Source organism: Hippopotamus amphibius, chromosome 7, assembly GCF_030028045.1.
Source record: "Hippopotamus amphibius kiboko isolate mHipAmp2 chromosome 7, mHipAmp2.hap2, whole genome shotgun sequence".
NCBI classification, from domain to species: Eukaryota; Metazoa; Chordata; class Mammalia; order Artiodactyla; family Hippopotamidae; genus Hippopotamus; species Hippopotamus amphibius.
Genome location: NC_080192.1, coordinates 58983276 through 58997797, shown reverse-complemented (window position 1 = coordinate 58997797; position 14522 = coordinate 58983276). Strand labels below are relative to the sequence as shown.

The 14522-nt window shown below is 36.3% G+C and overlaps 1 protein-coding gene across 9 annotated transcripts in view; it reads left to right on the top strand.

Annotated features, from left to right (window-relative positions):
* GCFC2 (GC-rich sequence DNA-binding factor 2) overlaps positions 1-14522 on the top strand; it is a 74732-nt gene that overhangs the window by 5730 nt on the left and 54480 nt on the right. For all 9 annotated transcript variants that reach the window (XR_009054842.1, XR_009054843.1, XR_009054845.1 and 6 more), the window contains exons 3-4: positions 9375-9596; positions 10521-10621. Coding sequence is in view for 5 of the 9 variants with exons in the window: in XM_057743307.1 (XP_057599290.1) it covers positions 9375-9596; positions 10521-10621 (323 nt within the window). In the remaining 4 variants the exon portion in view is untranslated. The remainder of the gene's footprint in view (positions 1-9374; positions 9597-10520; positions 10622-14522) is intronic.

The following is a 14522-nucleotide window of genomic DNA, read 5'->3' as shown; positions in this document are numbered from 1 at the left end:
AGTAGTAAGTGCTTTATTAACATATGAATAACAGGAACAGGAAGCTCTTATAATTTTTTTCTTGAACAAGTTCATAAGCTACAAAAGTACTTAGTAATGAAGCCAAGTATTAAGAATTGAGTCCTAGTAGAAAAGTGAAGCTTTGTTTAGACCCTAGATACAGTGCTATCCAGTACAACTTTCTGTGAAGGCTGTGTATCTTCACTGTCCAATACTTAGCCACTAGCCACGTGTGTCTGGAGTTCTTGCAGTGTGGTTAGTATGACTAAGGAAATGGATTTTTAATTTGCTTAAATGTAAACAGTCACATATGGCTAGTGGTTACTGTACTAACCATGCTGCTGTAGAAGATGGCAGATTAGATAGTGTAAAGCCGTAATTGTGAAGTGTTGGTAGCATTGGCAACCTAAGGAGAGAAGGCAGTGTTTGGAAATGTGTAGGATTGTTTTTAATTATCATAGTGCCTGAGGTGTTGCTGGCATGTAGTGCCCTGAAGGCAAGAGATGATAGAGGTAAAGAATGTGGGACAGTTAGCAAGGTGAAGAATTGTCCTTCCTCTGATGCCCCTTTGAGAAACACTGATTGAAAGTTGAAAACTTGTCCTGTAAGGAACACTTTTTTTTTCTTTTTTTCTGGAAAGGAAAAGAAGAAGTAGGAATGAGATAAGTTTAAAGATCGGTATATAGAAGATGGAATGCATTTATTTTTTGTTCAGATGATAAAACTATTAGAATGATCCAGTACTGGAATATCTGCCTTGAGATGTTCACTGTTGCAGAGACTGCTTACCAATGGGGTGTGATATTAACCTCTTCTTTTTTTTTTTAATTGGAGTGTAGTAGATTTATAATATTGTATTAGTTTCAGACGTAGAGCAAATTGATTCAGTTACATATATGTTTTTCAAATTATTTTCCATTAAAGGTTATTATAAGATATTGAATATAGTTCCCTGTGCTGTACAGCAAATCTTTATTTATCTATTTTATTTATAGTAGTTTGTATCTATTAATCCCATACTCCTAATTTATCCCTCCCCCAAACCCTTTGCCCTCTGGTAAATGTTTTTTCTGTGTCTGTGAGTCTGTTTCTATTCTGTTCTTGCTCCTTTGTAATAGATTAATTGACAGTAGATGTGTGGATATATTTCTGGGCTTTCTGTTCTTTTCTGTTCGCCTGCTTCTATGCCAGTACCATGCTGTTTTGATTACTGCAGCTCTACAGGATTGTCTGAAGCCTGGGACAGCTATGCTTCTAGCTTTCTTCTTTCTCCTCAGGATTGCTTTGGCAATTCTGGGTCTTTTGTGGTTCCTTATAAATTTTAGGATTATTTGTTCTAGTTCTGTGAAAAATGTCATGGGTAATTGATAGGGATTGCATTAAATCTGTAGGTTGCTTTGGGTAGTATGGCCATTTTAACAATATTAATTCTTCCAATCGAAGAGCATGGGATAGCTTTCCATTTCTTTGAATCATCTTCAGTTTCCTTTATCAGTGTTTTATAGTTTTTAGCATATAGGTCTTTCACCTCCTTAGTTAGATTTCTTTCTAGGAATTTTCGTTGTTGTTGTGATTTTAAATGGTTTCTTTTTTTTCTTTTTCTGATATTTCATTGTTAAAGAAATGCAACATTTCTGTATATTAATCTCATATGCTGGCTCTCTTGCCGAACTTATTCTAAGTTTTTATGTGTAATCTTTAGGGTTTTCTGTATAGAGTATCATGTCATCTATGTATAATGACAGTTTTATCTTTTACAGTCCAATTTGGATACATTTTATTTCTTTTTCTTGTCCAATTGCTGTGGCTAGGACTGCAGAAGTTATGTTGAATAGAAGTGGTAAGATACTTGTATTTCTCTGTGTGACTTAACTTCACTTAGTATGATAACCTGCAGGTCCATCCATGTTTCTGCAAATGGCATTATTTCATTCTTTTTAATAAATAGCACAACTATCATATGATATCACTTATATGTGGAATCTAAAAAAAAAAAATGATACAAATGAACTTATTTACAAAACAGAAACAGAGTCGCAGACTTCGAGAATGAATTTATGGTTACCGAAGGGAAAGGGTGGGAGGGAGGGATAGATTGGGAGTTTGGGATTGACATGTACACACTGCTGTATTTAAAATAGGTAACCAACAAGGATCTACTGAATAGCCCAGGGAACTCTACTCAATAATCTATAATAGCCTAAATAGGAAAAGAATTTGAAAAAAAGAGAAGATACGTGTATATGTATAACTGAATCACTTTGCTTTACACCTGAAACTAACACAACATTTTTATCAGTTTACTCCAATATAAAATAACAGATAAATAAGAGACACAATTCTTAGTTGCATTCCTTGTAGAAAAACCAAGTACACATAGCACTGTTGCCTAGAATCATTACATTTCTTTAAATATAAGCACAATTAAGTCTTTTGTAGTTATTTTATGAGATGGTAATATATTTTTCTCCTTTGACCAATGTACTTGGTAATGTATTGGAATAAATTCTAGAATGTATACTGACTAAGAGAAAAAAAAAGAAGTGGTAAGAGTGGGCATCCTTGTCTTGTTCAGAATTTAGTGGGAAGGCATTCAGCATTTCACCATTGAGTATTATATAGACTGTGGGTTTGTCATAAATAGCTTTTATTATGTTGAGATATGTTCCTTCTGTACCACTTTGGTGAGAGTTTTTGTCATGAAATTTTTATCATGAAGTTTTTATCATGTTGAAATTTTTCAAATGCTTTTTATGCATCTATTGAGATAGTCATGTGATTTTTGGCTTTCCTTTTGTCAATGTGGTATATCATATTGATTGATTTGCAAATGTTGAACCATCCTTGTGACCTGGAATGAATCCATCCTGATCATGGTGTATGTTTGTTTTTACATGTTGTTGGATTTGATTTGCTAATATTGTTGTGAGGATTTTTGCATCTATATTCATCAAAGATTTCGGCCTATAATTTTCTTTTTTTTGTAGTATCTTTGTCTGGTTTTGGTATAAGGGTGATGGTGGTTTCATAGAATTAATTTGGGAGTGTTCCCTCTTCTTCAGTCTTTTGGAAGAGTTCGAGAAGGATACATGTAAGTTCCTCATTGTACGTTTGGTAGGATTCCCTGGTGAAGCTGTCAGGTCCTGGGCTTTTGTTTGTAAGAAATTTTTTTATTACCAGTTCTGTTTCACTTCTAGTGATTGATCTGTTCACAGTATCTGTATCTTCTTGTTTCAGTTTTGGCAGGCTGTATGTTTCTAGAAGCTTGTCCATTCCTTCTTGGTTGTCCAATTTGTTGGCATTTAATTGTTCATAGTATCTATCCTCTTATGATCTTTTGTGTTTCTGTGTATCAGTGGTATTTGTCCTCTTTCACTTCTTATTTTGTTTTCTTATTTTGTTTACTTGCATTTCTTATTTTGTTTACTCGGTTCCTTTTTCTTTTCTTCTTGGTGAGCCTGGCTAGAGGTTTGTTGATTTTGTTTTTCTTTTCAGAAAACCAGCTCTTGGTTTTATTGATCTTTTCTATTGGTTTTTTTTTTAATCTCTATTTTATTTATCTCTGATCTTTATTATTTCCTTCCTTCTGCTGACTTTGGGTTTTGTTTGTTTTTCTTTTTCTAATTCTTTTAAGTCTTAGGTTAGGTTGTTTATTTGAGCTTTTCCTTGCTCCTTGAGCACTATGAACTTCCCTCCTGGAACTGCTTTTGCTGCATCCCATAGATTTTATATGGTTGTGTTTTCATTGTCATTTGTCTCAAGGTATTTTCTAACTTCTTTTATTTCATTGCTCACCCATTGGTTTTTTAGTAAGGTGTTGTTTAGTCTCCATGTGTTTGTTCTTTTCTCATTTTTCTTTCTGTGGTTGATTTCTACTTTCATACCAGTATGATCAGAAATGCTTGAAATAATTTCTGTACTCTTAAATTTGTTGAGGCTTGTTTTGTGCCCCAGTATGTGGTCAGCTCTAGAGAATGTTCCAAGTGCACCTGAAAACAATGTGTATTCTGCTTTTTTTGACTGTAGTGTCCTGTAGAAATCAATGAAGTCCTTCTGGTCTGTTGTGTCATTTAGGCCTTCTGTCTGGAAAATCTGTCCATTGATGTCAGTGGAGTATTAAAGTCTCCTACTGTTACTGTATTCCTGTCAATTTCTCCCTTTACGTCTGTTAGTATTTGCTATATATGTTTAGGTGCTCCTGCATTGGGTGCATATACATTAATGAGTGTAATGTTGTCTTCTTGTAGTAATCCCTTTATCATTATACAATGTCTTTCTTTATTTTTCTTTATGGCTTTTGTTTTAAAGTCTGTTTTGTCTCGTATAAGTATTGCTACCACCACTTTCTCATCCTTTCCATTTTCATGGAGTATCTTTTTCCATCCCCTCATTTTCTATCTGTGTGTGTCTTTCACCCTGAAGTGAGTCACTGGTAGGCAGCATATTGTAGGTTCTTGTTTTTTAATGCAAACTGTCACTCTGTCTTTTAATTGGAGCATTTAGTCCATTGACATTGAAAGTAATCATTGATAGGTATGTATTTGTTGCCTTGTTTTCCAGTTGTTTTGCAGTTGTTTTTTGTTTCCTCTTTTTGGTTTTCCTTTTCGTGGTTTGATGGTTTTCTTTTATATTGTGCTTGAGTTCCTTTCTTTTTGGTTTTTGTGAATCTATTGTATGTTTTTAATTTGTGGTTACCATATTGACCCATAACTATTTCTACTTGCTTTAAAGTGATAATCATACAAGTTCAAACACATTGTAAAAAAAAAAAAAAAACTATGTTTTTATAGCCCCTCCCCCACAGTTTATTTTGATGTCATGTTTTACATCTTCATGTTTATTCTTTTGCTGTTCATTGTGGTTATAATCACTTCTACAAAAATATTTTTTATTGTGTTTTAATTTATGTACTGGCTTAAGTGGTCTTCAATCCTTTCATGTATTTTCTCTTTCCTATAGATTCTTGTTTCTCTTTTATTTAGAGAAGACCTTTTAATATTTCTTTTAGGGTAGGTTTAGTAATACTGAATTCTTTTAGTTTTTGCTTGTCTGAGAAATTCATTATCTCTCCTTCTATTCTGAATGATAATCATTGCTGGGTAGAGTATTGTAGGTTGCAGGGTTTTCCCTTTCAGGACTTTGAATATATTATGCCACTCCCTTCTGGCCTGTGGAGTTTCTGCAGAGAAATCAATTGATAGCCTTATGGTGGTTCCCTTGTAATTGACTCTTTTTTTCTCCAAGTTCAGAATCCTCCCTTTAACTTTTGCCATTTTAATTAATACGTATCTTGGTGTGGGTCTCTTTGGGTTCATCTTGTTTGGGACCCTCTGTGCTTCCTGCGCTTGGACATCTGTTTCCTTCCTCAAGGTCTGGGAATTTTTCAGCCATAATTTCTTCAAATATATTTTCAGTCTCCTTTTTTTGCTCTTTGCTATGGAACTCCTACTGTGTGTAGGTTGGCACACTTTATGTTATCCCATAGATCTAATGTCACTTTCATATTTTTTCCATTTGTCTTTCTGTCTGCTATTTTGATTGAGCAATTTCCATTATTCTCTCTTCCAGATCACTTACACGTTCTGTGTTATTTGATTTGTTATTCATTGCTTCTGGATTGGTTTTTATGTCAGCAGTTGAGTTGTCTAATTTTGATTGGTTCATCATCACAGTTTCTAGCTCTCTTGCAGTGATCTGCATTTCTATTGATAATCTTTCTTAATTTCTCTAGCATTTTTATTACCTCCTTTTGAACACAAGGTCTAGTAGTCTTTTTCAGAAGTTATTTGTTCTTTTGGGGGATTCCTTTTGTTCTTTTAATTAAGATCAGTTCCTCTGCTTTTTCATTTTACTTACCTTTCTCTGTCTCTGTGAATTTAGGAGAAACATTTATCTACTGTGGTCTTGAAGGGATGTTTTTATGTGGGGGTGTCCCTGTATAGACTGTGTGAGTCATATATTTTTGGTGTATGGGCTGGTTTTGGTATGGATGCCAGCCTCGTCTTTCTTTAGCATTTGCTGGCCATTATCCCCCTAATTGGGGTGTAATTGGTGTTGTAGTGTCCAGAACCTGGGCTCTGTGGTGGGCAGGGCCTCCTCTTTGCTCTGATGCTATCACAGTTCTGTTAGGGGCAGGGTCTGCTCCACAGTTGTCAGAGTAGAAGCCCTGAAGGTTGTGTTTGATGAGACTTCATTGTACTTGAGTGCATGCCCTGGCCCAGAGGAGGTGACTGTTGATGCAGGTGGGGCCTGTGTGGTCACAGTGAACCTATGCGCTGCCCTTGAAGGCATCTGCAGTTCCTCTCAGATGCAGTGGAAGGCCATGTCCCTTTCTGCGTTGTGTTCATTCCAGACCTAGTGGTAGGCTCTGTTGTGGAGTGGGCTGGGGCTGGAGGCCAGGGCGCTGTGGCTGCAGGATTAAGATGGTTGTGCTGCTGCCTGGGACTTCTGTAGCAGACCTCTCCCAGGACCCATCCACCCTAATTCCGGCTCCATGCTGAGGTGTGGAGTGGGCAGGGCTGGAGCACTCCCGCTGGGAAATGAACCACTGCATGCTCCTGCCCAGGACCTTTCCACCAAGCCTCAGTGCCCAGCCACGGTACATTTCTATGGTACCACCTGGTATGCTCACTCACACAGTCTGCCACAGCTGGATCCACCCCCTACATTTGTACATTGACAGTGAGCTCCACGGTTCTGCCTGGACCACATTCTAGGCCCTCAGGACTGTCTTCATAGAGGTAAATGAAGTGCTCTCCCAGGTCCTGTCTACCAGAGATTCAACATTTAACGTATTTGTGGCCCCACTTGGTGCACGCTTCAGACTGGGAAGTGAGGTAAGGCTTGGGAAGTGCAGCAAGGCAGCACTGGTCCCTTTCCACCCTGATTGTTAGCAAGCCAGCATGCCTGCACTCCTCACAAGTAGAGTCTCGGCTTCCCCAGCCCCTCTGTCTTTCCCAGCAGGTTTCCCGTAGGAATGGGGCTCCCCAGGCAAGGATATGCCCATGTAGACCCTCTCTCCTTTATAGATCCCTCCTGGGGGTACAGGTCCTGTCCTGGTGCCTTTTTTTTCTCTTCTGTTCTACCCAGTTACATGGAGATCCTTCTTGCATCTTTGGTTATGTGAGAGACCTGCCTGTTTCCAGGTGGTTTTCTGTGAAAATTGTTCCACGTGTAAATGTATTTTTGATGTGTTTGTGGGGAGAGATGAGCTCCTACTCTACCATCTTGTTCCCCCTCCTAACCTCTACTTTTTAGATAGGATGATGTATGTGAAAATTATTTATGAGTTATAAATCTGTAAAAACATGATATTTTTATTATAAAGCAATATGCTAACATTATTAACTCATCTCACATCTGACCAGCACCTGCTGTGTGGGAACCTTTGAGCTAGATGTTAGATATAGATGGGACAGGTTAGAATACTCTTCTCTTCCTTGAACTTTTCTTTCTTTATTGTAGCTTGAGAGAGGGTTAACTTTAGGTAACACTAGTATCTCACTAGTGATTCCATTGCTTGTGATTTATTAATTATACCCTGCCAAGTCACTTGCTGGTGAATCACTTCCAATTCAAGTATTTCTGTTTCTGTATTCATACACTTGAGTATTTGAACCTGAGTGTATCACCTTAACCCTGGTGGCCCATTGAAATCCCCTAGGAGGCTATAAAAGTGTACTACTGCTCAGCTCCACCTCAGATCAACAGAATTTAGATCCCATGTTTTGTATGGAAGCCTAGTTATCAGATTATCAACTTTCCCAGGTGATTCTAATGTATAGCCAGGGTCAAGAAATATTAACATTATCCCAGTGCTTTGAGAGGATGAAGAAACATCTTACCTGCATCGTTTTCCCGGTACTATTGTACAAAAAATTCAAGTCTATAAAACAGGGGTCCGCAACCCCTGGGCTACAGACCATTCATTACCTGCTGTACCTCAGCCTGTTAGGAACCAGGCTGCACAGCAGGAGGTGAGCAGCAGGCAAGCAGACGAAGCTTCATCTTCTGCTCCCATCACTCACATTACTGCCTGAACCATCCCTCCCCCCACCCCCAGTCAGTGGAAAAATTGTCTTCCATGAAACTGGTCCCTGATGCCAAAAAGGCTGGGGACCACTGCTATAAAAAGTAAATCACTTATTTGATATTCCTTGTTTTAAATAAGCCTATGTTTGTTTCTGGTGTTTACCACTTACTGCCTTATAATTAATTCAAGCACTTCTTATTTTCCTTAGTTCTGGTATCAAGTATATTGATCTATAATTTCTGAAATCTATCTCTCCTTATCAGTTTCAAAAATTAGAGTATTTATGTATCTCCAGGCATATGGCATCCTTTCTATTTATTTCTCAAAGAATTTGAACCAGTTTGTAGGAAAGGTTAGAAAATTTTACTCAGTGGCTTGGTATCCCTAATTCATATTTTGAAGTGCTTGAAATGATGATTTCTCTTGCTATTTTGTTTATCTTAGTGTTTTGCTTAAGAAACCATTTGTTTCCAGAGTGTAAAGATAAATTTCGGCTTAGATCATGCGTGAAGAAGCTTGTTTTGAGTTAGAAGAGTTCATATTAATGAAATTTGTACTGAATAAAGAAAAAAAATAAAACAAGCTCTATTAAAAGATGTTGTCCTTTAAATATTTTAAACCTGGTAAATAACCTGATTATTTTTTTTAGACTTCTTAACTTATGTTTATTCCTGTGAGAATCGGCACAGGCCCTTGCGGCTGATTGGAGTGTGTGCTGGGTTTTAGTGTGTTTCTCAAAGGCAAGGGGCAGGTCATAGTAGAATGTCCCTCTTATAAGTCAGACTGCCTTACCCCGCCTCATCCTACCCTCCATGCTCCATGAGAAACTCGTGCTCAGCCCTCTCCACGTCCCTACCCTGATCATCTCAGAGCCTCTAGAAGGGAGTTGCAGCTAGCCCTCAACAAAGAGTTAGCAATAGCACCTGATGAGTAAGTGAGAGAGAAGATACATTGGAGTTGCTTCAGAATATTTTCTGATACTTCTAGATTTGCTTCATTTCTTTTTTTTTAAATTAATTAGTTTGTTTATTGTATTTTGGCTGCACTGTGTGGCATGCGGGATGGTCCCCTAGCCAGGTGTCGAACCCAGGCCTCCACAGTGAACGTGCCGAATCCTAACCACTGGGCAACCAGGGAACTCCCTAGATCTGCCTCATTTCTTTCATTTATATTTAATCTCTGTAAAAATAATTGTCTCCCATTATTGATACAGATTTTGAGTCATTTATTTGTATCAAAATAGTGAAAAAATTGGAAAAATGGTGCTTTTTCCTTTAAATATGAGGAATATTTCTTTCTATTGGTATTTTGTTTGCAGCGTCCTCTTCTTTGTTTCTTTCAGTAAATATCCCTGATGCAGCCTTTATTCAGACAGCCTACAGAAAACGCAGATTAGCCCGGGCCCAGGAGGACTATATTTCTTTGGATGTGAAACATGCCTTCACCATCTCTGATATGAAGAACAGCAGTGAAGGTCCTGAGAGTGAACCTGATGATCATGAAGATACAATACAATTTACCCTGAAGCCTCAAACACTGAGACAAAGAATGGCTGAAGGAAGAAGTACATACTTAACTTACTTATAATATACAAACATTAAGGAATTTTTCATTAGAATATTATGATTAAAATATCCATGAAAACATAATGTAGTGTCTCCTATTTTAAAGGGTGTTTAAGTCGTTTTTTTAATACCGATTTATTCATTGACATCATGGCTTCTAAAATACATATCTGTATCAAAATGTTATTATCAGAGTGTATCAAAATGTTATTATCAGAGTGTATGTGCAATAATGTTTACTGTTGTCTAATCTCCACTTGATCTTTCTTGATAGGTTAAAATTTTGTAGTGTCTTTGATATTGAAAACTTTTATTGTCACCTTTATAAGATTTTTTTTTTTTAACATGAAAGCATCTGTAGCGATTTTAGGTGTCATATATTAAAATCTTCCCTGCTCTAGTAAAAAGTTTTCCCCAACCAATAATCCTTAGGTCTCAAAGAACTGTTTTCACATTTCTCATTTATAAACAATGTTTTACCAAGTTTTTGTCACTTCAAATAATACTATTTAAGAGTGAGACTTTTGGTTCCTATTAACCCAGAAATTATTTTTGCATATTTAGATTCTCAGGTAGAATTAATATCTGTTAAAACCAGATATTTCATTTTTTTCCAAGCTTTTTCATATGTGAGACCATCATGTTTTGAGTGAGACAGTTTGGTGAAAAGTGCAGATTCTGAAGTCAAATTGCTAGATTCAAGTCCTGGGTTCAACACAGTCCTTAGATATAGGACTATGTTATATAACATCCTGACATCTGAATTTCTTTGTTTATAAAGAGAGGGTGAATTACATATTGTGAAGAAAAGGTTAACCATGTAAAGAGCTGCCAAGCCATTTATAAGCTCCCCAATTACTAATTGCTGCTGCTATTAGAATGGAAAAATATGGAATATTTATACATGAACTTTTTTTTTCTAGCAACCAGAAATGAAGAAACAAGTGAAGATAGTCAAGAAGATGAAAAATATCAAGATATTTGGGAACAGCAGCAGATGAGGAAAGCAGTTAAAATCACAGAGGTAATTATTTTTTATACCATATGTATTAGTTTCCTGGGGTGACTATATCAAATTACCACAAACTCGATGGCTAAAACAGCAGACATTTATACTCTCACAGTTGTTGAGGCTAGATGTCTCAATTCAAGGTGTTGGCAGGGCTGTGCTCCTTTTGAAAGCCCTAGGGAAGAATTCTTGTTTTTTTTTCTTTTTTTTCCCTTTTTCTTTTTTTTTTTTTTTTTCTTTTTTTAATTGAAGTAGAGTTGACAGACAGTATTGTGTTAGTTTCAGGTGTACAAGATAGTGACTGACTTTTACATACATTATGAAATAAATCACCATGGTAAGTCTAGTAGCTATCTTTCACCATACAAAATAATTACAGTGCAATTGACTGTGTTCCTTATGCTGTATATTACATCCTTGTGACATTTATTTTATAACTGGAAGTTTGTACCTCTTAATCCCCTTCATTTATTTCACCCACCCCCATCCCTCTCCCCTTGGGCAGTCACCAGTTTGCTCTTTGTATCCATAAGTTGTCTGTTTCTGTTTTGTTTTGTTTTTTTAGATTCCACATATAAGTGAGATCAAAGAGAATGTCTTTCTCTGTCTTGTTACACTTAGCATAATACCCTCTGTGTCCATCCATGTTGTTGCAGTCGGCATGATTTCGTTCTTTTTTATGGCTGGGTAATATTGCATTGTGTGTATTACCACATATTTGTTATCTGTGTATCAGTGGACACTTAAGTTGCTTCTATATCTTGGCAATTGTGAATAATGCTGCGATAAGCATAGGGTTGCATATAACTTTTCAAATTAGCATTTTCGTTTTCTTCAGGTAATTACCCAGAGTGGAATTGCTGAATTATATGGTAGTTCTATTTATAATATTTTGAGGAGTCTCCATGCTGTTTTCTGTGGTGGCTGCACCAATTTACATTCCCAGCAACAACGCACAGGGGTTCCCTATTCTCCACATCCTTGCCAACCCTTGTTATCTGTTTTCTTTTTGATAATAACCATTCTGGTAGGTGTGAAGTGTCTTATTTTGGTGTTGATTTGCATTTCCCTTGATGATTATTGATGTTGAGCATCTTTTCATGTGTCTGTTGGCCATTTGTAAATCTTCTTTGAAGAAATGTTTTTTCAGATCCTCATTTTCAGATGTATATTTTTTTGGTCAGATTGTTTTTTTAATATTGAGATGTATGAGTTCTTTATATAATTTGGATATTAACTTTATCAGATACATCATTTGCAAATATCTCCTCCCAGAGGAGATTTATTGCCTTTTTGTTTTACTGATGGTTTCCTTTACTGTGCAAAAGGTTGTTAGTTTTTAGTCCCATTTATTTATCTTTGCTTTTATTGCCCTTGCCTGAGAAGACATATCCAAAAAAATATTGCTGAGACTGATGTCTACCTATATTTTCTTCTAGAAGTTTTATGGTTTCAAAAATGATTTTTGTATAGGGTGTAAGAAAATGGTCCAGTTTCATTCTTTTACATGTCCAGTTTTCCCAGCACCATTTATTGAAGGGGCTGTCTTTTCCCCATTGTATATTCTTGCCTCCTTTGTTTTAGATTAATTGGCTATGTAAGCATGGATTTATTCTGTTCCATTGATCTATGTGTCTGTTTTTGTTCCAGTAACATTGTTTTGATTACTATAGCTTTGTAGTGTAGTTTGAAATCAGGGTGCTTGATATCTCTAGCTTTGTTCTTTCTCAAGATTACTTTGGCTATTTCAGGGTCTTTTGTGATTCCATATAAATGTCAGGATTTTTTAGTCTAGTTCCATCAAAAATTTTATTGGTGTTTTGTTAGGGCTTGCATTGGCTCTCCCAGTGGAGAATTCTTTCTTGCTTCTTCTAAGGTCTGTTAGCTCCAGGTTTTCCTTGCTTTGTGACTGTAAATTCTGTCTCTGCCTCCTTCTTCACATGGTCTTCTCTGTGCCTCTACTTCGTGTGTCTCTTATAAGGATACTTGTCATTGGATTTAGGGCCTACTTAGATAATTCAAGATGATCTCATCTTGAGATTCTTCATTTAATTACAACCATAAAGACCCTTTTTCCAAATAAGGTCATTTTCAGAGGTTCCAGGGGTTAGGACATCATTCAGACCACTACACCATGTACATTATGTTCTTTTCCCACTAGATGATAAATAATTTCCACATACTGTCAGCCTCTTGAGGGAACCGTGTCTTTTTTATGTTTAATTTTACAATTATATGATAGATGCCTAAATGTGAAGTTCAAACAAATAAATAGTGAGAGTTAAAACAAAACTAACAAAAAAAAGTATTATACTTGGAGTCTAAAGTACTAGATTTGGGTTCTGGCTCTGCCACTGAAGTACGCTCTCCATGAAGTCAAGAATTATTAACTGTTTTTTTCAGTGTTATATCCCACAGTGCCTAATATTGTGAGAGCTTAGTAAATATTTGTATGACTGAGAACATCATTTCATTTTTCTAAATCTCAGTTTTCTCATCTATAAAGTGGGAATAATAAAGTGGGAATGATAATGTTACCTACCTAAGTAGCTATAAGGCTTAAAATTATGTGCTTATAAATTGCATAACAAATGCAAGGTTTATTTAAAGATATCTTTTTTATAGGAGTTCTTTGAAAGATTTTTTGCTCTTTTGAGCAAGAAAGTATTGTACTATCTTCATGTTATTAAAACTAAAAAGCTAAGTAAAAGTAAGCCTTCAGTTGTAATTTAGAAGTCTCTGAGCCATTCTTTTCTTTAGTTACCTGCAATCTGAATTTTTTTTGCTATTATTAGTAAGTACTGGTAAATATTTGCTTGGTTTTTTTTCTTCTGTTTTTTTTTTTCTTCTTTCTTTTGTCAGATGTGTTTTTTGAACTATTCTCTTAAGATAATGGCCAAGAGTGGTATTACTAATAAAGAAGATGAACATTTTTATGGCACTTACTACATTTTTCTCTGTTGCCTTCTAGAGAATATTTAGATAAATTTATAAGGCCACTGTTATTATGGGAATGTTTTACCATAATCTTGCCAGCTTTAGGTGTAAGTTCACTTGGTGAAAATGGAATTTGAAGTTTGATTTGTGTTTTTATTGCTAATATGGGTGCGTTTACTAATTTCTTTATTAAAGATTTACTGTGTGCCACTGAATTCACTTCCTGTGACTTTTGTAACAAATTACTACAAACTGAATGGCTTGAAACAACTGAATTCTATTTTCTCACATTTTTGGAAGCCAGAAGTCCAAAATCAAGGTGTTGGTTTAGCTACACTCCTCTGAGAAGCTCTAGAGGATAACGTGTTCCATGACTGTTGCAGCTGCTGATGGCTGTTGGCACTCCTTGGCTCATAGCTGTCTCTCTCCACTCCATCCTCACCTGCTCTCCTTGCATCCCAAACTCTCTTCCTCTCTCTTACAAGGCTGTGTGTAATTCTAGTTAGGACTCATGTGGTTAATCCATAACAAGCTCCTGTTCTCCAGAAACTGAACTTGATCATGTCTCTTGTTATATAAGGTAATATTCATTCACAGGCTTTGGACTGTAGGACCTGGGCATATCTAATTGGGATCACTGTATAGCTGCTATAGCCACTTAACAGTGGTAGACAAAAGAATGCACAATCTTTGCAGGGGAGAGACAGCTAAACAAAATAATTATAGTAAAATCTTAGAAGTTCTGTGACAGAATTCTGTACAGAGTTTTGAGATGGCACAAAGGAACAAGGGAGTGGTCTGTTTTATTGGTGAGAGGGTGGATTCGAAGATTTGGAAACAGCTGTAAAAAAAATTGTCACATTTGAATGAGTCTTTGCAAGATGTTTATGATGTAAAGGATTTGAGGCAAAAGAGGATATCAGGAGTAAAGACATGAAGTTTGAAATAGTCTTGTTAATTTGGGAATTTGTAGGTATGA